The 24,185-nt window shown below is 50.9% G+C and overlaps 1 protein-coding gene across 3 annotated transcripts in view; it reads right to left on the bottom strand.

Annotated features, from left to right (window-relative positions):
* The window catches only part of LOC104362320 (schwannomin-interacting protein 1), a 208,984-nt gene that overhangs the window by 33,364 nt on the left and 151,435 nt on the right, over positions 1 to 24,185 (bottom strand). For all 3 annotated transcript variants that reach the window (XM_042793719.1, XM_042793710.1, XM_042793715.1), the window contains exon 5: positions 11,367 to 11,897. In XM_042793719.1, the coding sequence (XP_042649653.1) occupies positions 11,367 to 11,897 (531 nt within the window). The remainder of the gene's footprint in view (positions 1 to 11,366; positions 11,898 to 24,185) is intronic.

The following is a 24,185-nucleotide window of genomic DNA, read 5'->3' as shown; positions in this document are numbered from 1 at the left end:
CGGGCTGAGCTGGAGCTTGCATCGACACCCCATCTAGGGAGCAGAGCCTAGGTCTGGCGGGAAGCCCATCGTGGCACAGCTTGAAAGGAACGAGGGATACCGAACACCTGAGCCGTGGGAGGAAAAAGAGAAGGCGAGGAGAATGCTAGCTGCTACAGCAAAGCAATTACAGCTTAAAGTTACAAAATAAATTGCCCTGGCTCTCGGGGTGCTGCTCTGGGGAGCAGAGGAGCGCTTTGCTTTGCTGCAGCGGGTGGTGCTCCGAGGAATACTCCTCACCACGCTGGAAACAGCTGCAGCACCTCCAAGGCACAGAGATGCTTCTGGTGGCCTTCACTGTGGAAAGTTGGTTTTACCAGAAGCTCTTCCTCCTCTGCCAGACCTGTGCCATGTTACATGTTTACTAGTTTTCCTCCAAACACATTACTTTAACAAGCAAAAAAAAGCTTTTAAAGAAAGCTACAGTTACTACGCCAAGCAAGCTGGCTGTTTGGGATGCAACGCTGTCCCTCGGGGATCGGAGCAGGGACATCTGCAGGGTCAGATCCAGACATCAAACTTCTCCAGCTTTGATTCCAGTTTTGTTTGGTCCCATGCAAAATATAAAAATATGAGTAATTCCCAGGCATGCCTTAAGCAGTGTGTTATATTCTACGGACAACACTGGCTGCAAGCTCCAGCCTCGTTAGCCTGTGGCTTCCTAAAGGCTCAGCCCTGCTCGGCCACTGGAGCCCTTGGAAGAGTTTTTGGACGCCGCTGAAGCTCTCCAGCATCTATTATTAGTATGAGCAGTTTCAATTATATTAACCTTCAGCTAATTCTACGTCCAAATCACTTAATGAGTACAAAACCAGACCGATGCGAAGGTAGGAGGGACTGCAGATGATGTGCTGGAGAGGATGGGAATTCAGAGCCGTCCTGAAAGAGCAGCACAAGTCCCTGGGGATAACACAGCTTTCTGCTTTGTGCCAGACCGCGCCGGGCAGAGGGCTGGGATGGGGAATGGCCCAGGACCAGCACCAGGAAAACTCACCTTGCATCTTTACATCAAGGGAAGTGTATCTATGTATCTGGCAACATGGCATATAGGGACAGACTGTACTATCCATAAGATGTGGGAAACCCTCATCCACACGTCTTAAGGACGGCCCGGACTGATATTTCTTGGGAAGCAGTATAGTACATCCAGCCTTTGTGCAGAGACAAGGACAGGATCAGCTCCTGAGCAACTTTTGTGTGCAATTTAGTTACTCTTAAGGTATGCAAATATAAGCCATTTTGGTCATTTGAGATTGCGTTTGCAAAGAGTTCCACAAAAGGAGTGGGACAAGGCTGTACAGAGCTCTGGCTTGCAGGCGCATGCCCTGATTTTCACCTACTTTGCCCTTCCCAGAATCAGACAACCGGGAAAGGTCCTGGAAATGTCTTTTCAAAGTTACAGGATGTTTCCCTGCTGCTCCCAACAGCTCCCAGGTCAGCCCACAGAAGTAACAAGCTGGGAGTCTTCCTCCTGAGAAAGGGCCTCTTTCATCTTTGCAAGGCACAGCTAGAAGCTGGCTTTACAATTTCCAACCCGAGAAATAATAGATGAGAAAGGAGAAGACGAAAGAAAAGGCCACCTAGACTGTGCTAGGATATATGCTAAGCTGCTGGATATTATGTATTAATGCAAATGCACAGCATAGAGAATTCAGTAAGGAAAAATGATTCACAGATTAATTAAAAAAGCCAAACAAAACCAAACCCAACAAACTCCAAAACTACTACGAAGAGTTTATCAGCAAACTCCTCTCAGGCAAAGGAGACAGAGAAGAGGATGGTCACACATAAGTCAGGTAACAGAATTCTAGTATTTCCCCAAGTCCCTCTTTAATAAATTCAATATAGAAATTACATTAAATAAAAAGTTTAGATTAAATTTTTAATAACTCACTAAAAGCATTTCAATTCCCTACAGACCACACATACTAGCAGCTTCTGTATGCATAAAGAATTAAGCACTTTAATATAGTTCTCTTTTTTTAGTGTTGCTATCTTCCAGCTAAGAGGGGATTAAATCTCAGCCCGGCACTTCCCTTTCCTCCCCAACCCCTCCGAATTGCAGCGATTTCCTCCAGCCCAGCTGAACGCTCGGATTTCATTTTAACAAAGCACAGACGAGCTGAAATAAATGGCCTTAGTGCGATTTTCTCATTTAAAGGAGATCTATAGATCACTGAGCAGGAAACCCAAATTGGTGATATAAATAAGATCTACCACCTCTGTGACACAAATGACTCCATAGGCGCGACAGAGAAAGACAAAACGCCCCAAAGTGATACAAGCACTTGAAAAAGCTGGAAACCCTTGAAGAGAAGAGCGATTATGTAGCACCTCATGTCTAAGGCAACAACTGCAGATAACTGCAAGAGGGAAACTCGTTTTCCACTGAAGCCATCAGTGCTTTGCTTACAGAAGCAGGATTGATTTCGGATCCAGGTTAGCGTGTGAGCTGGAAGAAATAGTTTCAAATCCTTTTAGTTATAGCTAAGGAAACTTCTTGCGCAAAGGAGGAATTATTTGCAGGCTTAACAGCCAAAATAGAGCAAACCCCACTGCTGGAGAAGGGGCCCATTCCTGAGCAGCGTCCTTGCGCCCGCAGCCGCGATGCTCGGCTCGGGGACGCGTGGCCCGAGGGGGCCAGCCCTGGAAAACACTAAACTGATCGGATTACGTGATTATTTTAAGCAGCTATTTGTTTTAGAAAATAAATATCTATACTGAGACATGGGGAGAAACTGGGAAATCAGATTTCTTTCCAGTGACGATTACACCTAACTTTCGTAGCTTAACATGGGGAATTTTATACACCCTCACAACAGGCTTTCCCCTCAAAAAGCATCATAAAAGTCCATTTTTTCCCACCAGATATGAAATGGCGCTCCCTGTAAACCTCCTCTGGGCTGTACCACCACATCCGGGCCATGCTGTAAGTACAGCAATTTGCACAGCCAAGTCTATAAAGCTTATTTGTTAAAATAGTTACCAAACTGAAATCTTCTGACACAAGAAAGGAAACGTTTTATTTCAGTAGGGGAAGTTGTACGTGTCCAAACACAAACTAGTTTGGAGTTCAGAAAGCTTATTTTACCTTCTCGAAAGCATCTTAGCCCAAATATTGGCAAATGATTTATTTCATATAGAAGCATTTACAAAGCAGATCACACAGAGAGTAAAACTTGAGAGAGTAAATCTCAAGTATGTCTTGCAATTCCCCTGTGGGTTTTGTGTTTGGGCACAGATAAATACCGAGCTGCCCGCCTGTGCACCAGCACCACGAATCGGTGCTCTACGCCACTGACATAAATTTTATTGATTTTTTTGCTGTTAGGAGTAGGAGAAATGATGCCCTGAATTCAGCCAGAACCCAGCTTTTTCACTGCAGTTTCTACACAAACTTTAAAAAATAACTGAGTATTGCACTTGATTGTCTAACCAGCAGCCAGTTAATGCAAAAGCTCCTTAAATCCAGGCAGAGAGGAGTAAGGAAATAAATCATAACAATTCCTCCCATCCACATCACTGCTAAGCCAATTCTGCTGTTAAGCCAATTACACTTGGTAAGGGTTTGGGGGTATTTGGAGTATTACTTCAAATATTTAAATAGGAAGTTTTAGCAGACACGCCTGAGGTCTTTGTGCAACAACCCTGACCATTAGCTTTGGAATTGAGGACAGTCCTGCCCTACAGATGCAAGATCACAAAAAAGGCAGAGATTTCTCCAGGGCAGACCACTTGCCCACCCTCCTGTTTGCCTGCCCACCCTGCTGCGCCAAGGGCTGGGGCAGGAGGGGCCGCTCCGTGCTTCGCAAATCACCGCTTTTCATTCCAGCTCCTCCAGCAATCTCCGCCTGGTTAGACTTCAACCCTATCGCTTTCTCCTCGCTACATTTATTTTATTACCTTTCCTAAGTGCCCGCGAGAGTTTGAGGGCCTGGGGAGTTTAATACCTGCTCCTGAAAGGCTTTGTCAGCAGCAGCTCAGGCAGTTGCTGCCGGGATGGAGCTAGCCTGGCTCTCGAGCGCTCCTCGGTAGATCTGCAATGTGGTTTGAGTTGCGGTTTCTCTTCATACAGTTTTAAAATACCCTCTGACTATACTGTCTCTCTCTACATATACCATTATTTTCTACAGCGCCGGGTGTTACAGACACCCTGTCCTTACCCCACTGCCAGGCAGAGGGCAACCACAGTAACTGCTGCCCTTCACGAGTAAAAATAACAGGTTTTACACAGCACAGGCCAATTCTGAGAATTAAAACCCACTACCCTTGCATTTATCACACCCAATATGCAAGAAACAGATACACAAGTACATAATTATTATCCTGTCAAATAAGTGTTCCTGCTGCCCACTGTGATTTCAACCTGAGACACTCGCTTAGGTTTAAGTGGGAATTTGAAAGCATTAGCGAAGGCACAGCAGGGGAGGGGTACAGGGCTCCAGACTGCAGAATCCCTTGATTTCAAGGTTACACCAACAAAACGATGCTCTGAGACGATAAAAATTTTTTTACTCTGACATAAAGTCTCACTTCTCTCCTTGGAAATTCTTAGCATTTGCTACTTACGATACCCAATACCAAAAATACTCTTTTAAAATATACTCATTGGCCTCATACAGCCAGCATCACAAATAGGACTCTTCAGTATCACGTATGAGCGCATTAAGGGGAGATTTATTGTTGCCTGCAACGCAATTAGCATTCGAATAACCCAACTTTTTCAGTTTTTCTCGGCGATTTCCACATCCCATATGAACTGTTCACTTACCAATTGACTGGGAAGCACCGCCAGCTCGCTGGGGTCCATCACACAGAGGAATTCACGTCCTAGTAATACTTGGCTAAAGGAGGATCATTCATCAAAAAAGAAGCCGTATGCCATCACCCCACGTATTTAGCACTTTCTTTAATGAAAGGCTCTGCAGCAGCAATGGAGATAAAGTTTTTGCTCAAGATTATTAATCACGGGCATTTTGCCTGGACTAGTTTCAGAAGCAGCAAACATACATCTTTCCAATCTATGTAATTACCAACGCTCTTCAAGCAACAAGCACTTTAGAGTACCTATAGATGTTTTCTTAGCTTAATGACATTGCACACTTTGGCAGAATCATTAATATCTCTCCAGCCTCATCTAACCTTTGAGCTGGGTGGAAAGTGGCCAAAGTACAGTGGTGCTTTGATTCCTCCGCAGCAGAACCCGGCAGCGATGCACTGCCCACTGCAATACATCCCCACGGGTCCCACGCACCCAGGGACACTGGGGGGGGGGAACACTGGCGCCAAGCAAACACAAACCCCTGGTTTGACTGAAATGACAGTATTTTCCCACAGCTAAAAGGTTTGCTTTTCATGTCAGCTAAGCTTTAAAACAAATGAACTGCCCTGAAGAACCTCTCTCATCACGACTTTGACTTCAGTTGCCCAATGAAGAGTTAAATGGTCAAATCAAATAGGTAAAAGAGCCATCAGGTGGAGAGGGAAGATCTTGCTGGGCCTCCACGCTGTAGCAATGACCGAAATGCAATTTCCTGTCAGCCAGTAGTTTGATTTTGAAAATCAGTATGTCAGAAGTTAATATACCGACAGGTCTTGTCTGGGGAAAATTGCTTTCAAGCACTAACCCTTTGGCTGTTACTCCCTGCTCCCAACACTCACAGCCAAGCCAACGCTGAAGGTCATCTAGGGATGAAGAACCTAACTCTTTAAGCAAGCTCAAGCAAACAATTATTACTTAAGTGAGAAAAAAAAAAAAACAAACAAACTTACTGCCAATCTTCAAGCAAATATTTGCTCCCTAAATGCTAGGGACAACGCACTGAGGTAGACCAAAGCTTTGTACCACGCAACACCAAGGCTCTGAGCTTGATCCCGGCCTGCGTCCCCGACAGCCCCGCTACCCCGATACTCTCGTAGGGCTCTAAGAAGGGCCTGACTGGTGCAGAAGCATCGTTGCTCGCTTCATTCTTCTACTGCTCCTCGCTAACCTGGTCTACACATTTCTCCTTCCACGATGGCTGCTCTGAACTAGCTCTCTCTTGAGAGCTGTCCTACCATGCCCTTAAAAACAGACCCCTGCCCATGGCAAATCGTGCCTGACAAACCTGGTGGCCCTCTACAACGGGGTTACGGTGTTCGTGGATAAAAGAAAAGCAACGATGTCATTTCACTGGACTTGTGCAAAGCATCTGAACACTGTCCCAGACAACATCATTATCTCTACATTGGAGAGACAGATTTGATGGATGGACCACTCAGGGGGTAAGGAATTGGCTGGATGGTCACAACCAGAGTTGCGGTCAGCAGCTCGATGTCCAAGTGGAGAGTGGTGATGAGTGCTGTTCCTCAGGGGCCGGTGTTGGCCTGGGCACTGTTTAACATCTTTGTCAGCAATACGGAGAGTGGGACCTTGCACCCTCAGCAAGTTCCCCACTGGCACCGTGGTGCAGGGACACGCGGGGGGGCAGCGATGCCATCCAGAGGGACCTGGACAGGCTGGAGAGGGGGGTCCAGGAAAACCTCGTGGAGTTCAACAAGGCCAAGGGCAAGGTCCTGCCAGTGTGTTGGGGCAATCCCCAGCACAAATCCAGGCTGGACGAGGAGTGGCTGGAGAGCAGCCCCGAGGAGAGGGACTGGGGGGGTTGGTGGGGGGGAAAACTGCCTGTGAGGCAGCCCCGTGCGCTGGCAGCCCAGAACCCACCCGTGCCCTGGGCTGCAGCCAGAGCAGGGGGGGCAGCAGGGCCAGGGAGGGGATTCTCCCCCTCTGCTCCGCTCTGGGGAGACCCCCCTGCAGTGCTGGGGCCAGCTCGGGGGCCCCCAACAGCAGAAGGACACGGAGCTGCTCAAGCGGGGCCAGAGGAGGCCACGGAGATGCTGGGGGGGCTGGAGCAGCTCCCCTGGGGGGCCGGGCTGAGAGAGTTGGGGGGGTTCAGCCTGGAGAAGAGAAGGCTCCGGGGAGCCCTTCGAGCGGCCTCCCAGGGCTTAAAGGGGGGGCAGGAGAGGTGGGGGGGGACTCTGGGTCAGGGGGTGAGGATGGGACGAGGGGGGACAGTTTTGCACTGAAAAAGGGCAGATTTAGATGAGACCTAAGGCAGAAATTGTTCCCTGTGCGGGGGGTGAGGCGCTGGCCCAGGGTGCCCAGAGCAGCTGTGGGTGCCCCCTCCCTGGAAGGGTTCAAGGCCAGGTTGGACGGGGCTGGGAGCCCCCTGGGCTGGGGGCAGGGGGCCCTGCCCAGGGCAGGGGGGATACTGGGGGGGATTTAAGGTCCCTTCCAACCCAAACCAGTCTGTGATCCTATGAAACAAATGTAACTTCCGAACACACTGTAAATGCACAAGCCCACACGCCTGAGGTGAAGTTATGTGTCTGGGCAGACAGTGCCAATGTGAGATCTGTTATATGTAGTGCCAAAGGTCCAGATAACAGGCATCTATCTGTCTCGACAGCATATGGTAGGAATATTTTAGTGATGAAAAGGGAAAATACCGACTCCAGCACACCCTTAGCCATACAGAACGCTTCTGCAGAAGGCCTGGAGGCTGCAGGGATGAGCTTTTATTGTCACTGCCTGCAATAAGCCTGCTTTGTGGACAGCAAAATTCATTCAGTAGTGCCATCCATCTACAGACTGTCACAAGCACCCAAGTCTCTTTGCGAGGGCAAGTCGGCTGACTGAGCCATTTCCTCTCCTGCAAGTGTGTTTTTAATTGACTGTGGAATTTGGAGATATTATTTTCAGAAAATACATCCTATTGATTGTAATTACCATCCTCGGAGATGCAATGGAAAGAATATTAAAACCATTAACGCTGATTTGGATTTTATTAGAGCCATTAGTGAAACGGCAAGCAGAGCACTGTTGCTTCCCGAGCACCTCAACAGCTCCTAAGCACCATAAATCATCTCACAGCACATTTGTTACCGCTCTGGATCCAGCCAGGAGCTGAGCAAAGGGGAAAAAAATGGGAGGGGCAGGCTTCACACAGCTGGGTGATGAGATTGATCCAAGCATCTCCTTAACGAACCTTCTAAGTATCAACTGCCTTCAGAAAGGATCGTTTTATCTCTCAGGTAAATGCCCAGCAGACTCAAGAGCCATCAAACGCAACACATTGGGCTTATGTTTGTCAGAGTGGGCTTGCAGGCAGTTTGTCTGCCCATCTGCAGCTCCAGAAACAGTCATTTCATCCTCATTCGGGGAGAAAAAAGGAAATATCCTCCATTTCCAGATGTCATCTTCCCATGGGTACCTGGCCCGCGTGAACCCTCCCAGAGCCACTGGACCGATGCAGCGTTAGGGACCTGGGTGGCATTACAGCAAGCCCACATCTTGAGAACAACCTGCCCATGGACATGGCATGGCCAGGACGGACAGACCCGTAGCCCAGCACCATCCAACCCAGCAGGTCCTGTCATTCTCTCACCAGCATCATTTAACAGGGCTGCTGACACCAAGAGAAGTCACCAGCCTCTTCCCAAAAACTCCTGGCAGGAGCTTCCCAGGCACCATTACCCTGTCTACAACCTGAGGAACCAGCCTTGGTCCTCAGCTCTTGCTTGTGTCGTGTAATTGCATCTGGAAGCTAAACAACAGCCATTCCCACACAATTAATATTCAGTTTCTCCAACCTTCCTAAGAACTTGAGGCAGATATCTGCACATATAGATTTGACAAAGGTCCCTCTTCAGCTTAAGTGTTTTCTTCAGTCCGAGCTCAGCCCTCCTGACCTCTCCTGGCATTTCAGCCCAGATCCTCCTTGCCTAGAAAATGTCCTAAATCCATGGTAGCGCTTCCTTAGAAATCCAAATTTCCTTCTCTTGTGAGTCCAGCCCGACCAACATCCCTCAGCGAGGACTCAGCACAGGTCACTGCAGGCTTGTGATCACCAGAAACTCCTGAAACCAGCTTCGGATGCTGCCAGCCAGGGACAGGAGGCAGGAACGGAGCAGGCAGAGCTCCTCTCCCAGCACCCAGCACCACGCCTGACCCGATGCTGAGGGGCGCAGCACCGGCCCAGCCGCAAGGTTGAGGCCGGACGGAGCCGTGATGGGTCACTCCTGTCCCATCCCACTGCGGCAGCTTGTGCCCTGCCTTCTCTTGGAGCACGATAAAAAGCAAATAAATATAAGTACTGACAGCAGAAAGAGCTCTCAATTCCTCTGATTTCATAAGGAGTTGCGCGGGATTTTATTTCCCTTAATAGAACATCTACCCTGGATTCCTGATAACGCAAACCAGCTCAAGAAACGCTTCCACTCAAAGCAACAGCTGCTTTCACATCGCATCCCTGGTGACAAGATCATTTAGACTATACCAACCAAGACCTATAATACTAAAATTTCCCTTTTTCTAATATATTCTGCTAGCAGTTGGAGCAAGCTAGTCCATCTTCTCTGTAGTTGCTTCCTGGCTGGTTTCACTTCATGATTTTCATGTTTACAAACACTTGAGCTTCCAGCAGGGCAAAGTAAGGTTTTGTTATAAATAGCAAGATACTGAACCACAGGAAAAGGTCAAGGGCAGGAGAAAAAAAAAAAAACAAAACAAAGCAAAACATAAAAAGAGATATTTTTCTTTTCAATCTGGTTTTAGTTAGCCTTGAAGGCATTGAGTCCCTGCAGCTCATGGGGCATAGGTCTGGGTGCTACAGACATAGTCCCAACCGTGTGGGAAGGGACAGCGGGGGACATCAAACAGCTCCCCCGAGCTGGTCAGGAGGCGAAATGTCCCTTCACAGCAGGGTGTGGGCTGCTGCCAACAGCCCTTTCCCTTTGCCCCAGGTGGGAAATGGAAGGAGTAGAGCTGGAACACCTCCTCCTCCTCCCTGTGCCCCAGGAGAAGGGGAATCCTGGCATCGCAGAAGCAAAGACAAAGCTGGGAAAGCAAACTGAAAACTTTGTTCGGGTGCCTCCAGGACTGCTGCTTGGGTGGAGGGTTGAGGAAAGCCTCTGCAGGGTCACAGACACCGAAAAAACTCGCCTCCGCAGAGGAGAAAACTCCAGTTGTTGCTTGTGAGCGTAAGAGGACTGGCAGCGCAGCCCCACCCATGGGAGACACTCTCCAGGCACTGGGCTCCCCAGCACCCAAACCTGGGGTGCCCGTCGCGGCTCCGCGGCAGGAGCTGCAAACCCCGGCTCTCGGCAGGACAAGCCGGGGCGTGAGGCCGCCAGGAATGCCTCCGAGGGCCTTTGTGCTAGCAGGAGGGAAGGATAGAGGAGGAAAATCCTCACAGAGGTGAACAGGCAGAATTCTTTAGGTGACACCTCACCTGCTTAAGCACATACCTGGAGGCAAAGAGTTTCCAACACTGAGATGCTGCCAGCAGCTCAGGCAGCAGGAGTTTATCAGATAACGCTGTAGAAATAAGCTCCCAAACCACAAAAGCGAGCTTTTTTTTTTTTTTTTTTTTTTTTTTTTTCAGCTGAGTTTCTGCACAAATGACTGTAATTAAGCATTTTACCTGTCAGTTCCTCAGAGCACCGAGGCTACACATGTTCAGGCTTTGCAAAAAGCGTCCTGTACGGCAGCTGTCCCACTCCTCTATCAGCTTATTTATCATATCTAGCACCCACCCGGCTTTCTCACCAATTAGTTGCAACTCAAGGATTGAGGGGGAAATCCCCACCTTCCTGAGCCAGATGACTTCACAGGAAGTAAGGGGATGGAATGCCTTAAAAAAAAAAAAAAAAATTCTTAAAAAAAAAAAAACCAAAACCCAAGCACGCCAGCGGCAAGTCTGCAGGGCGTGGGTGGTGAGGCACACATCTCTCATCACGTGTGTCATCACATCCGAGGGCTCCTGCAGCGGGTTCAGGAGATTTTTGTAGATTCCTTTTAATTCATACATTACGGAAGAGTGTCAACCGGCGCGTGTGCAGTGCTTGTTCATCTCAGCACCGCTGCGGCCCGCAGCTCCGAAGTTCCATACAATTTCTAAAACACTCTGGAGGTAACGCGACCGCGGAACAATTTGGGGGGGTGGTGTTTCTGTAAAAAACACGCTTTCATCCTGGCTGACAACCAGGTTCTCATCTCCCCCTACTGAAGGGGAATAGACACCCCTAGCCTGCCGCTGCCCCCCTCAGCGGAAAGGATGCTATTCCTACCCACCCACCCCCCCCCCCCCAACCAAGGGGAACCCACCTCTGTAGCCGGCCCAGTGATGCTCCGGGGAAGTTCCCTCCCGGGAGGGACTTACCCCCCCCCGTCCCCAGCTGCCGGTCCCGGGGGAGGACATCCCCTCCTCTTCCCCTCCAAGCCCCGGCTCCCCCCCGGCGGAACCTCCTCGGGGCGAAGCCGCTCCCTCCCGCCCGGTCCCACTCACCGAGGCGGGGTTGGCCCGTTGGCCGCGCTCCTGCTCCCGGCATTGCAACCCCTCCAGGTGCCTCTCCAGGGCCGCCCAGTCCATGGCCGGCGGTTGCGGTTCCCGGGGGGGCTGAGCTCCGCCGCCTCCCCGCCTCGCCCGCCGCCCGCCCGGTCCCGTCACCCCGCCGCCCCCCCGTTCCTGCGGGGGCAGCGGCGGCGGGCGCTGGTGCGGCCGCGGGCGCGGAGCGGCGGGGCGGCGGGGGGCGGCGGCGGGAGAAGCGCAGCGGCGGGCGGGAGCGGAGCGGCAGCGGGCAGCGGCGGCGGGGCAGCGCGGGGGCTGGCGGCGAGCCGGCGGGGAGGGCAGGTAGCCCCCATCCTCCTCCTCCTCCTCTTCCTCCTCCGAATCGTCCAGCGCCGCCAGGTCCAGGCTGCTGGGGGACGGCGAGGACTTGCCCTCCGAGCACGGCGTGGCTTTGCTGGAGTTCGACTCCGAGCTGGAGCGGCTGCTGCCGGCGTCGCTCCCTAAATCCATCCCATCCTCCCGGGAGTCCTGCCGGAGAGAAGCGAAAGGCGCCGCGTCAGATAATCCGGGACCGGCCCTCCCCCGCCCGGCCGCGGGGAACCGCCGGGAACCGCCGGCCCGGGGCCGCCCCCGCTCACCGGAGCCGCTGCCGCCGCGGGGCGGCCCCGGGCGGGCGGGAAGCGGCGGCGGCGGCGGCCCCGCGATCGCAGCGCCCTCCGCGGGCGGGAGCGGGGGGTGCGGAGGGAGGGAACGGGGGGGCGGTGCTGCCGCCGAGGGGGGAGTCCGGGGCCGGGCTCGGGGGGGGGGGGGGGGGGGGGGCGGGGCGGACCGGAGCCGGGGGAGCAGCTGGAGGGGGGAGTCGGGGGACCCCCGAGCGAGGGGGGGACCGGAGCCGGGGGAGCTGGGGGAGCACTGGGGTCGGGGGACCCCAGGGCGAGGGGGGGACCGGAGCCGGGGGAGCACCGGGAGTGGGGAGTCGGGGCCGGGATGGGGGGAGCAGCGGGAGGGGGTAGCCGGGGGACCCCCGGGCGAAGGGGGCACCGGAGCCGGGGGAGCTGGGGGAGTACTGGGGTCGGGGGACCCCCGGGCGAGGAGGGGACCGGAGCTGGGGGAGCTGGGGCCGGGGGACCCCCGGGCGAGGTGGGGAATGGAGACGGGGGAGCACCGGGAGTGGGGAGTCGGGGCCGGGATGGGGGGAGCAGCGGGAGGGGGGAGCCGGGGGACCCCCGGGCGAAGGGGGCACCGGAGCCGGGGAAGCACGGGGAGGGGGGGAGCTGGGGGAGCCCCGGGCGGGGGGTCTGGAGCCGAGGGAGCCCCAGACGGGGGGGGGGGGGGGGGGGGGGAACCGGGGCCGGGGGAGCCCCTGGGCGAGGGGAGCCGGGGCCGGGCTGGAGGAGCACCGAGACCGGGGGGGGGGGGGGGGGGGGGGGGGGAACTGGACCCGGGGCGCACCCGGGAGGTGGGGGGGGAGCCGGGGCCAGGCTGGGAGAGCACCTGGGGCGGGGGGGGGACCGGAGCTGGGGGACCCCCGGGAGGAGGGAGGCTGCAGGAAGGGCTGGCGGCGGGGCGGGCAGGGCAGGGCCTCCGCCTGAGAGGGGCTGCGGGAAACGGTGTTTTACCCTACAAATACCAGGTTTTAGCGGTAAAAAGAGAGGGGGTTTGGAAAGGGGGTGGCATGTGGCGCCTTTCGCTATCGCTTCTGCGCCAGAGTTAGGATGCCTGGGCTTGTGGGGTGGTTTAGTTATTAATTACACCACGAGTGGCATCCTCCGCCACACACCCAGGGGACACGTAGGGGCACATGTTACAAATCACTGCTTCTCACGCTCTCAATTTCTTTCCTCTATTTTTTTCTGGTAGTATTTTAAACTAGTTAAGAGTAGCCTCTAAATAACTCTGCTAAAAACCCTCATCTAGTTCATACATTCTGGGTCACCGAAGCCAAGTTTAACATGCAGATGTTCCCATTCCCAAATTCATTTAAAGATGACCTTTTAAGGTTGCGGGGCTGAAATGGGGAGCATTAATCATACAGAAGAGCACCTTCAGCATGGTATTTGCGAGATGCCGCAATACCTGGCTGGCCTCTGATCTTTGGGTGGCTACAGACCTACAGACCCGACCCTGCAGATACAGCAGGGCAGGATACAGGGGATGGTGAACTTCTTAAAGCCCTGGGGACTGGCAGGGGGAGAGCCAGCAACTAGTCTTAATTATAATTAATTCAAACATTTAGTTGGCTTGAGAGGTTGGTGTGGTTTTTTTGTTGTTTTGTTTTGTTTTTTTTTGCAGAAATAGGGAAAGCCATGTAAGAAACACATCTTTGAGGTTGCGTGGGGTTTAAAAATGTCCTGTAGCGTAGGGGAGCAACGCACGCTGTGGCATGGACAGGAGGGCCAGCCTGGGGTTCTCAGTTCTTCCAAAAGGAGTAAAGGGAAAAGGGGAAAGAGGGAAACATCTGCAGGCAGTTAACTCCCGGGATTTTTGAAGTCGTTGCTATGCAGCTATTCATCCCGAGGAGATTACAGACCTGCGCCGGGGAGCGGGGGGAGGACGTGCCTACTCTGCCGATTTACAAGTCTTCTTCAACGTTCACCTCTTTGGCAGCAGAGCCCGAGTGCCACGGAGGGTTGTGATTTCAGTCCCAGGAACTCATGCCAGGTACCAAAACACCGGCACCGTGAGGCAGACAGAAATGATTCTGTCTGCTGCCGGGAGCCAGGGCACAGACTTGGCCTGAAATGTCTTGGGTGTCGTGGAGGCACCCCCTTTTCTCCCACCTAAGCGTGCCCCATGGGTTGGGAGACCCTGGCTCCTAGCTACAGCTCAGGAGGGACAAAACAGGACTGTGGTCCACGGCAAAGAGTGATACAGCTTATTTGGCCAAGACAATATTACTCTCTCTGGTTAAGTGTCTCTACCAGGTGCTCTCCAGGTTACCAGCACAGATTAACCCAAATTACCCTCACGTTAACCCCTGCTCGGTCCCTGCTTGCCTCCCAGGCTGCTGACACTTGTGGTTGGGACTCATAAATCTAGTCACTGTGCAAAATGCAGTTTTAAAAATAATTCCAGCAAATGCCAGGAGGGAGCAAGAGTTAAGCCTTGATCCTGGAAATGGATTACACTGGCAAAAGTTTTTACCAGTTGCACACCTGTAAGGCTAGGAGGGGGATGGCATTTGACATACTTTGCAGGACGTAATTCTTTATTTGAGTCTATTTTAATATCACCACCACCCTAAGAAGCGAATATCTGCTGAGCAAAGCAGAGGAGCTGCCTCATTGGTTCCAGTCTGGCAGTCGCAGGCTGCGGAAAGCTTTATTTATAGGATCTCACGGTGTGCCTGATTGATTAGGAAGATTTCTTTTCTTCGATGCAGGGAGTGCATCGATAACATCTCGTGGAAGATGAGAGCAGGGGTTTTCCTCCCACGTAGCCCACTGAATTTCCCAGTGCAGCGCTGGGGGGTGCGATGCCCGGAGGGGTGTGATGCAGGTGGCAGCCACCTCCCATTGCAAATTCGCCTGTTTTTGGGGGGAATAAGGCTGTTACAGCCACCCGTGACCATCGTTCAACCCACACAGTTGACTTGGTTGATGCCCCTGCACTGCTTTTCCATACTGCCAGACCTTGCAAACACCTGCCTGCCGCCCTGTCTTCAAACGACAGCATTCTCTCATGAGGTTAACAAGAATACATGTGTTTGATGATTTTCTAAGCTTCTCTTTTTTTTTTTTAAAAAAAAATGATTTTTTTCATTACAGACAGTTGCAATCATTTATAGTCTTGTACTAAGCCCTCCACATTTCTAATTATACATGGAGAGTATATTTCCACTCGACCCTTTGCAAGAAGAAACCAGATATTGTTATTCAAAACACATATGTAATATCTCTCTTTTACAAGCCTACATCAAATAGGTTGCTTTTCTAACGCAATGAAAAACTTGAAATTCATATGAATTTTAAAGGGTGAAGAGTGTGAACACCAGCCCTTGTAGATGAAAGAATGTGCTTTACAGTTATTTTATTCAGTGCCAAGGAGGTTTTAATACAAACAAGGCATGTTGAGTTTATTCTGAAACAGAAATATATCATAAAAATAAGATACTTACGACTTTCATTGAATGAATGCAGGGCCATTTTGAAAGCCAGTTTGCTTATTATCATAAGCTATTAAATTTATTTCATTTTACCCTTTTGGCACTACTCTAACCCCATTCTAAAATGTGTTTCATGTGCTTTTTCTCTCCCATGCTAAATTACAGAAGCTTTTGGGTCAGGGGAGGAGGAGGGAAGCAGGGAAGTCACAACCACCCTTAAGCTGCTTCCTCCTCCTGGCCTCCACAGACATCATCCGAACCCATAAGTAGGAGAACATCTGCTCCAGCTGGGTCTTCATCTCACCTACCACCCAGCACCCTCCTCTCCACCCTGAGCTCCCAAACCCTGGGCAGCCCCACAAAGGACGTGCTGTCCGATGTAGGTTTTGAGAGATGCTTAGAGGACCACACAGACCACCTGCCCCACTGGGAAACCGGTGAGTTCCTGGCATCACTCAGTCCTCAGATAATTACTCAAGCCAACAGCTAGTGATGGATTGAAGCTGAGATTTGATCCGGTATTTTTAAACCAAATGCTTTTGGATTGTGCCTTTTTAAAAAGCTTGGATTTTGCCCAGCTTTGCAAGTCTGTCTTTCCTGCCAGGCTCATTGATTTAGTCTCTCGTCTCCTAGAGGAGCCCCAATAAAAGGATCTCCAGTTCAGTTTGGGCTGCATTTCAAGGGAAGCGGACAAAACTGCACCCTGTGGGTACTTTCAGCTGAAACTGGATTGTGTTCCTCACAGCAAATGGGTTTGCTGCTCGTGCCTGTGCAACCTGGATCCCACTGAGAGCCCCAAATTAGACCCATAATTGGTCCAAGGAAACTGTGTGTTTCCCTTAAAAGCCTGGCTGGGCTTTCTGAGGGGATTTCTCTCTAATTGATTTCCATGCAGAGCTGACCAGTGTCATTGTGCAGCTGGGGACTTGCCAGGGAAATAATACCAAGCTACCTGCCCTGAGATAGTACAGGAATGCACAGTTTCCTCCGAACATGAAGAATTTATGCTTCCACCGCCCCTAAAAAGGAAAAGGACTGCGCTGAGATCAATGCACATTTCCTTTTCCTGGTTCAAACCCTCTGTAAGTAATTCTGTTTTTTTTTTTTTCATCCCATGGGCGGGAGAAAGGCTGTCAGCATTTCTCTGGAGTTTGCATTGGACCCCAGCATACACACAAGTGAGCGTAGGCCTCCAAAAATCGGATGGACAATATATATTCCCTGGCCCCTACACTGGCCATTTTTATTCAGGAGCTTTTTTTTTTACCCATTTGCCGCCTTCTATAAAAGTTTTCTGCCACACATTTCGTGGGTCTGTCCTTGCTGAACTCACTGTGGAGGTATTCTAATCTTTCATGACAAATAATGCATCTGCCAGCTTCTGCGTAAGGCGTAAGCCAAGTGCAATAGCTGTGGTTTCTTCTTCCTAAGCCTGCAGGAGCCAGAAGGATCTCTGGCCTCATTCACGTCACCGCCTTAACTCTGAGGCATTTTTAAAATATCCACCCTGGTAAATATTCCTCGTCCCAGGAACCACAGCTGTCCCCAGCGTGCCATGGCCCCGCTCCGGCACCGGCTGGGGAGGAGGAGGAGGGAGAAGAGCCCACAAACTCCTTCCACTCAGGGTGTCCCTCGGCAGCCCCATCCCACGCACACCCCCCAGCTTCTCCCCACAGCTCAGGATGGGCGTTACACCATTTCTAAGGGAAAAAACCAAACCAAACCAAAACGTTTTTTGTTTTTTTTTTGGTTTTTTTTTTTTGGTGTGGAGAAGAGCCTGGTTCTGTCCTGCCTGCGGCACAGATACCATGGTGACAGACACCTTCCAACATTACGAAAGCAAACAGGAACTCGTGAATTTGTATTTTAAGGCCAAATTATATATAGGAGCAACACACGCTTGACATCTGTCGCTGTTTCCTATTAGTACCCTTTGCTTGATTAATCCCTCGCAGCCAGCCTAGCCCCCGGATAGCGCCGGGAGGAACCGCTCACGCTTTCTAGGCTCCTGTGGAGAGATTTAACAAACTCCTGTGCAAGGCAGCCCTGGCCTGCTGCCTGCCCGAGCTGTGCCGAGCTGTGCCAAACCGTGCCGAGCCGTGCCAGCCTCCCCACGCACATCTTGCAGAGCACGGGAGGGAGCAGGACAAGCCACAGCAAGGTCCCACCACCAGCTACTGGAGGGGCTGGGGATGGCTGCGAGAGGATGGAGCCACAACTTGGGGGGGGATGCTGGAGTGTTCTCCCCGTTGTGTTTGTTGGTGTTATTTAGCTGTTTCCCCAGGTGATGCCGAGAGCCCCAGATACAACCGAGCTGGCAGATTGGGGCCTCTAAAATAATTTCTGCAGACATCAGAGTAGGCAGAGAGAATGAAAAAAAGGTCAAATTTAAGCTCAGAGCTGCTGGGAAAAGGGATGTATCACTCATACAGAAGCGATGACTATAATGCATTTATAAATACACCCTTGTGAGAGGTGCTATTCCCTCCCCGGTGCCGCCTGCCGCGGGCGGTACCCGCACCTCTTCCATCTCCTCCTCGCCCGTGCAGCCGGGCACTGACACTTTGGTTTATTTTTTTACCTGCCCTAACTTTTTTTATACCGACCACAAGGTCTCACCTGGAAGATTTCCCCACCTCATGGGATTTCGGCTGTTCTGGGAGCAGCTGTGATCAAATCTAACCGGGGATTCTTGCATCGTCTTGTCCCAAGTGAAGGAGAAGAGGCTGCAGCCCTCTTTCCCCCCTGCCCAGGATGCTGGGATGGGATTTTGCTCGGTACTTTGGTTACAGGGAGAGTTTGAGCCCCGTTTAAGTGCTCAGGGACCCCCGAGGCCAGCAGCATACATCCCCGCTCAGTAAATAAAACCAGAAAAGGAAGAAAATGAGATTGCTTTGGCTTGAGAGTAGCAAGGGAAGAGCCCTGTGATAAAAATGCTTGAAAACAGTCCACAGATCAGAACAGAAATTCTGTGATTGCTTCAGAGGGAGAAATATTTTGGAAGAGTGGGTGCATAGCCAAATCTCTGCTGCACCTCCAGCCCCAGTCCTGCCCAGTGTCGTCCTCAACACCTTCACAACCTTTTAAAAGCTCGAGCAGCCAAACGCCCTTGCGTGCTGTTGACTTGCTGCATTGGGTAAAAACTTGCATTACATCTGGTATTTCAAAATATTTTTTGCTGTTTTGCTACTGCTTATTCATACATGAAAGGCCATCTCCTCTTTAAAAATGACAAATAACATCTTGCAGTCCCCGCACACTCAGATTATCCCTATCACGGGCCATGATGCTGATGGTTTGGCTTCAGGAGTTAGAAGCACAAGGATGCTGCATCGCTCCCAGTTTCCCAGCCAGCCCCGTGCATCCCTGCAACTGAGGCTCCAGCAACAAACCACACGCTGCCCCCCAAAACGTGCAAAATAATGCCATTTCATGTAAAAATTAGCAGGCTGGGGTAGTCACCAGCAGATGTGGGGTCTCGCCGGTTTTGTACGTTACCATTCGGATTTGCAGGTTTAACTATTTAAATTTTGCAAATGAATCTTTTGCTTAATTTAGAGGGGGGATAAGGGAGGGGGGGAGGGAAACCGCATGAGGCAGCAAGAGTCTGAGTGATTACGCTCTCATTAAAGCTCTTCTGCTGGCAGAGGAGCTAACAGCAGTGGAGGAGAGGGATAACGGCAGCTTCTCAAAACTAATCCCCTCCTAGGTCGTGTTCATCTTTTTTGGCTCTGTCAGGCTCCAGTTCCCCATACTGGGATTCGATTTTTACAGCAAGAAAAGCTGCTGGCACAGCTCATCCCCTGCCAGGGCTTCCCGAGCTCCCTCACCGAGGCTCAGAGGGGCGCAGACCTCCCGCAGGTCTTCCTCATGCCGGCAGGGTCACAGCACGGGGACCAGCGGTGCCACTGTCATCACAGGCTGGTTTGGGTGGGAAGGGACCTTAAATCCCCCCCAGTGCCCCCCCCTGCCCCGGGCAGGGCCCCCTTCCCCCAGCCCAGGGGGCTCCCAGCCCCGTCCAACCTGGCCTTGAACCCTTCCAGGGAGGGGGCAGCCACAGCTGCTCTGGACAAGCCCTCTCTCTCTACGATGGCGATGTCGGTACCGCTGCAGCAATATAAAGGTGCCAAAATGGCCATTACTGGTGTCCCAACACACTTGCAAAGACCACTTTGTCTCCTCTCCTTTGTACAAATTGGAGAAGAAAAAAAGATGGTCCTGCCCAAACTCATTTTCCTCTAAATAATTTGCTACAGGATGAAGGATGAATGAACCCGGTGGCAAAGAACCTCTCTTACATATCTTATTTAACTCTCTTTACAAGCGTCTTGGACCAAAGTCAATGACAAATTCACATTCTGACATCTGGGGAATACTCAAAAAGATAACGGCGGGGAAGGAAGAAAAAAGGGCACACCTCTGTTTTCAGCAGCGCTTGCCACACCTTTTTGCTTCTCAGTGGATTATCAAGGAGAAAATAAGGAAGGAAAAAAGCCCCTTAAATTAAAATTATTTCTTGACCATTTTAATACGGCAGACCAGAATAGGGCTGAAATCTCTTGAGATCTATCATTTAGGAAATCAAAGCAGGCGGCCAGGATATCTAATTTTATTCCCAAACACTGTGAAATGTGCTGATACACACACCAGAGGGTTTATCACTGCTTTGGCAAGGCGAGGATTACCACCTGAATATATTTAAACTGAAATTATGCTGAAATCAGTAGGAAGTGAATACTGCCTCATTGCTTTAACAAAGGTGCGTTAAAGGCAATTACCAAAAAATACCCTTCAAGGAGTAAATGCGTTGCAATTAAGTTATTACCAGTCCGGTGGCGGCATTCCCCAAGGACTGCTCGGGTAATGGTTACCTCCAGATGAGGAGTTCTCCTTATTCCTTCTCCTTCCACTCCTCCTGGTGTGGATGTCCATCTCCTCCAGCCCGCCCTGGGGGTGCCCATCACCCCCAACACGACAGCACCCAACGCACCCAACTGTCCTCAGGGGTGACACCTGGCATCTTGGGGACCAGGAAACCAAGATGGGTCAATGCAGATGTGCTTGCTACCTTAGGAAACCTGATCATCATCCCTCAACCAAGCCAGAAATACATCTGCTATCCCCTAGTTTTCCAACACGGACACATTGCTGGGGCTGGTGGACACTCAGTGAGGTTGGGAACTCCTCTTTCCTTCTGCTCTCCATCCTTCCAGAGCTGCTTTCCCCGGGGCCAGTTCCAGTCTGGCAGGCACAGGAGGGCCAGTAAAACACTTAGGGCAAACAAAAAGCAAGGTCAATAAGGATCCTCCTTATCTGTCAAAAGGCCTCTGGAATTCAGTATAATCATCGAGGCTGTGGAAAAAAAAATTCCCTTTTGTAAACTGGTTTTGCAGGCATGTGGGTAAGGAATGCAAGTAGGGAAATAGCTGAAATATTTCAAATGCATGAGTCCACAACAGCACTGCCGCATCTTAATATTTATGTTGGTTGCTCTAAATGCATTAACTCACAAATTTCAAGGTGTGGAGAGAAGGTTACGCGGTGTTTCCGCACAGAAAGCCCTCCTGCCCACTGGGCATCACCACTGCTGCCCTGCAGAGGTGTGGGGTGAGGGCTGCGGGTTGAGGGCACTGGGAGCAGGGGGAGGAATCAACCCCTTAATTAACCTTCAACGAGGAGACTGATACCTGCCTTGGGGGCCTCTGGTTATCAGAGCTGGAGCTTGAAGATAATTATTAAGCAGGGAGGACAGCGCTCAGCTCCATCAGTATCACAGCAGATTTCATCCTGTCTGGCTGGTAACATTTAGAGCAAGAACCAACACTCAGGAATTTCTCCCAAATTTTTGTTGCAACTCAGGCAATCCAGCTCACTGCCTGATTTAGGGCTGAGAATTTTTTTCTGGGGCCATAAATATCTGACAGCGAATCATTTCTTGCCCAAACCTATTAAACAAGAGTCACAGAAAATGGTTTAGAAAAATAAAGTTATGATATTCCTTATGCAGTCAAACAATCTCTTCCTGAGTGTAATGTTTACCAAGAAGTTTTACAGTCCTTTCACCACTCGCTGGGTTCAGATTAGGGGTGGATTCAGGTTACACATAAATAGGCCCAGCCTAAAGCAGCTGGGACCTGGGATGCGGAGGGAACCTACACACCAGGAGAGGGGAAGGTGCAATCACTGCTGAAGATGATAATTCTGCAGGTGCCCTTCAAAGGGTGGGATCAGGTTCCATCAATCTGCTCAATTACCTTTTAATTTTGAGTCTACAACTGTTGCTGATTCCCAGTTTCCAGTCAAGGGCAATTATCTTTTGTTATTTCTTTGTCTCCGCATCTTTACGAGCCTATATACATTTAGATGCAGTTCAGGCTTACAGGAGTACATACTGCTGCTTTGCTTTCCTTTCCTCTAATGATTTATGATATGCTTAATACAGCCATTCGCAGCATTGCAATATTAACATAACAGCTCAATAAACAGACTGAGAATGAACTGTTCTTAGTTTGTCGGGGGGGGGAGGTTTTTTTACCTTCTGAATTTCAGGGACGAGACCCAACTCCCTGCACTGCCTTCTCCTCCACAGCTTTGCCCCTCGTTTTTCTAGAGGCAGCCCAGCACCGCGTGGTGTGGGGACGACCCCCACTTTGCTCTCCTTTCTGCTTTGGCTGATGAGAGCTGTGTTTACAAAGGCAATGCTGAGACCACCGACCCGTTTCTTGTGGCCAGGGGCAGAGCCAGCAGCCTCCCCGAGCATCTCCCTGCAGTTCTCCCCATAACCTGGCTCGGGGTGCTGCGCCCGTGGGGCAGCCCCATAGCAGCAGGAGCCCAAAGAGGCAGCAAAGGGTGTCAGGGCCCGCAGCTGCACGGTCACAGATTCCTTTCGAGCACCAAAGGAGAACTGCTTTCCAAAATGTATGTGCATGCATATCAGCCGCCTGTTAGAGGGCAAATTTCAGTTAGAAAGCTTTCCCTCCATCATCCCTTGGGTTGCAGAAGACTAAACAGATTGCAAATACCAAAAGGCCAGGAGAGCCTTATCTCTTATCACTACTAACAGCTCTGCACTCATTCAAAGGCTGATTACTGGCTTTTTACCCACTTGGTTCTGCAAAACGGTACCGAAGAGCTGATGGCCATAGATTTCTCATGTACCACATTAGGAATCTGGTCACCCATCACTGGGAAGTACTTTGGTACTCATCTGTATTCAAAGTAAGAAATGTAACTTCAAAAAAACCCCCAAGCCCCCGCATGACACGTAAAACCAGGGAAAATAAATATGTAACTACAGCAAATGTAGCTGTGAGGAAACAAGCCCTCTTCCCTGATGATGAATTATACTTCGCTTGCAACAGATGCAGCTCTTTATATTTGTTTTCTGCATAAATCTACATATTAGCCTGAAAGCAACTGTACGTGCTTTGTCTGGCCTTGGTTCCATCACTCATTGCTCTTTTCAGCTGACTGCCTTCGGGTGCAGCTTCGCTCCAGCAACGGGCCCCGTTTAGTGGCTTTTCCAGCCCCAAAATTGCAACGAGGGAGCGGGTGGACCACGCAGTGACTTTGCTGCACGCCCTGCTGAGATTGTGACCTTTCTCCTGCCCTTGGCCACTGGTTCCTGCTGATGGGGATGGCATTTCCCCAGCCCTGAGTGATGGGCAGAGCTCTAGGGTTTATAGCACTGAAGGAAACGGGGGGGACAAGCTGGGATGGGGACTGTGCCTACACAAGACAGGAGCTGCTGTGAGAGCCACAGGTCTTCTTCTGCAATTTGATTTATATCATCTATAATTTATTGCGTGATGCCAACCAGACAGGCTCCCCTGGAGCTGGGATGGCCGCTGAGGATGGCCGTTGGCATACTGCAGCGTGGCTGGCAGCAAAACCCCAGCGTGGACGGGCAATGGGCTTGTCACAGGGTCTTTCTTTCTCAAGAAAACGAGATGTGGGAGCACGCATGGGGTGCAGGTGGTGGGAGGAATGTTCCGCAATCACAGCCAGAAAAGGTGAAAAGGATAGGTACCTAATATAATTATCTTATTAAATGGTGAGCTCATTTTTTCATCTTTTCTTAATCTCGTTTAATGCTATTGGTGTCAAGTTAAATTATTTTTAACTGTTTTTACAAAATGCATGTGATGAATTTATGTTTTTCTCTATAGGATCTCCTGGAACATAATTCTCTGAGAGAATTTATTTTCCGCTCCTCTAAGGAGTCTTATTTAATATCTGTGTGCTGGAAATTGAAGTGACGAAGCAAGTAAACAATTACTGCACTGTGTCATTAATGGGAGCAGCCTTGTCCTACAGCCACGGTAGGCATCCCTACCCTCGCAGGCAAGAGCCTTGCTTGTTTTGCTCTTTCCCAGGATGGTGCCTGTGCTTGCCAGCCTAAGCAGCTCCCGCTGCCCCAGAGCCTGGGGAAATCTCAGGGATAATGTTCTTTACTGCTGGTGGTGGGAGGGAAGATGGCTCCATCCTGCTGAGGGGTTACTGGGTGGGCACGCGGGTAAAAGCCAGGTGAAGTGAGGGATGGCTTTGAGGCTGAATCAAACAACTGAAACAAACCTCTGCTTATTTTACAGGATGAAAGCGTTGCCTACAAGCAGCTACCGGGCACGGGAAAGCGCGTAGGGAAGTCACCGGCACTGGCGACAGCGGAAAGGACGTGGGAACCAACAGTCCCTGCTCCCTCTGACCCTGTA

The sequence above is a fragment of the Tyto alba genome, unplaced genomic scaffold, assembly GCF_018691265.1.
Source record: "Tyto alba isolate M040663 unplaced genomic scaffold, T.alba_DEE_v4.0 Super-Scaffold_10, whole genome shotgun sequence".
NCBI lineage: Eukaryota > Metazoa > Chordata > Aves > Strigiformes > Tytonidae > Tyto > Tyto alba.
Note: the sequence above shows the minus strand (reverse complement) of the source record. Positions and strands in the feature narration are given on the sequence as shown.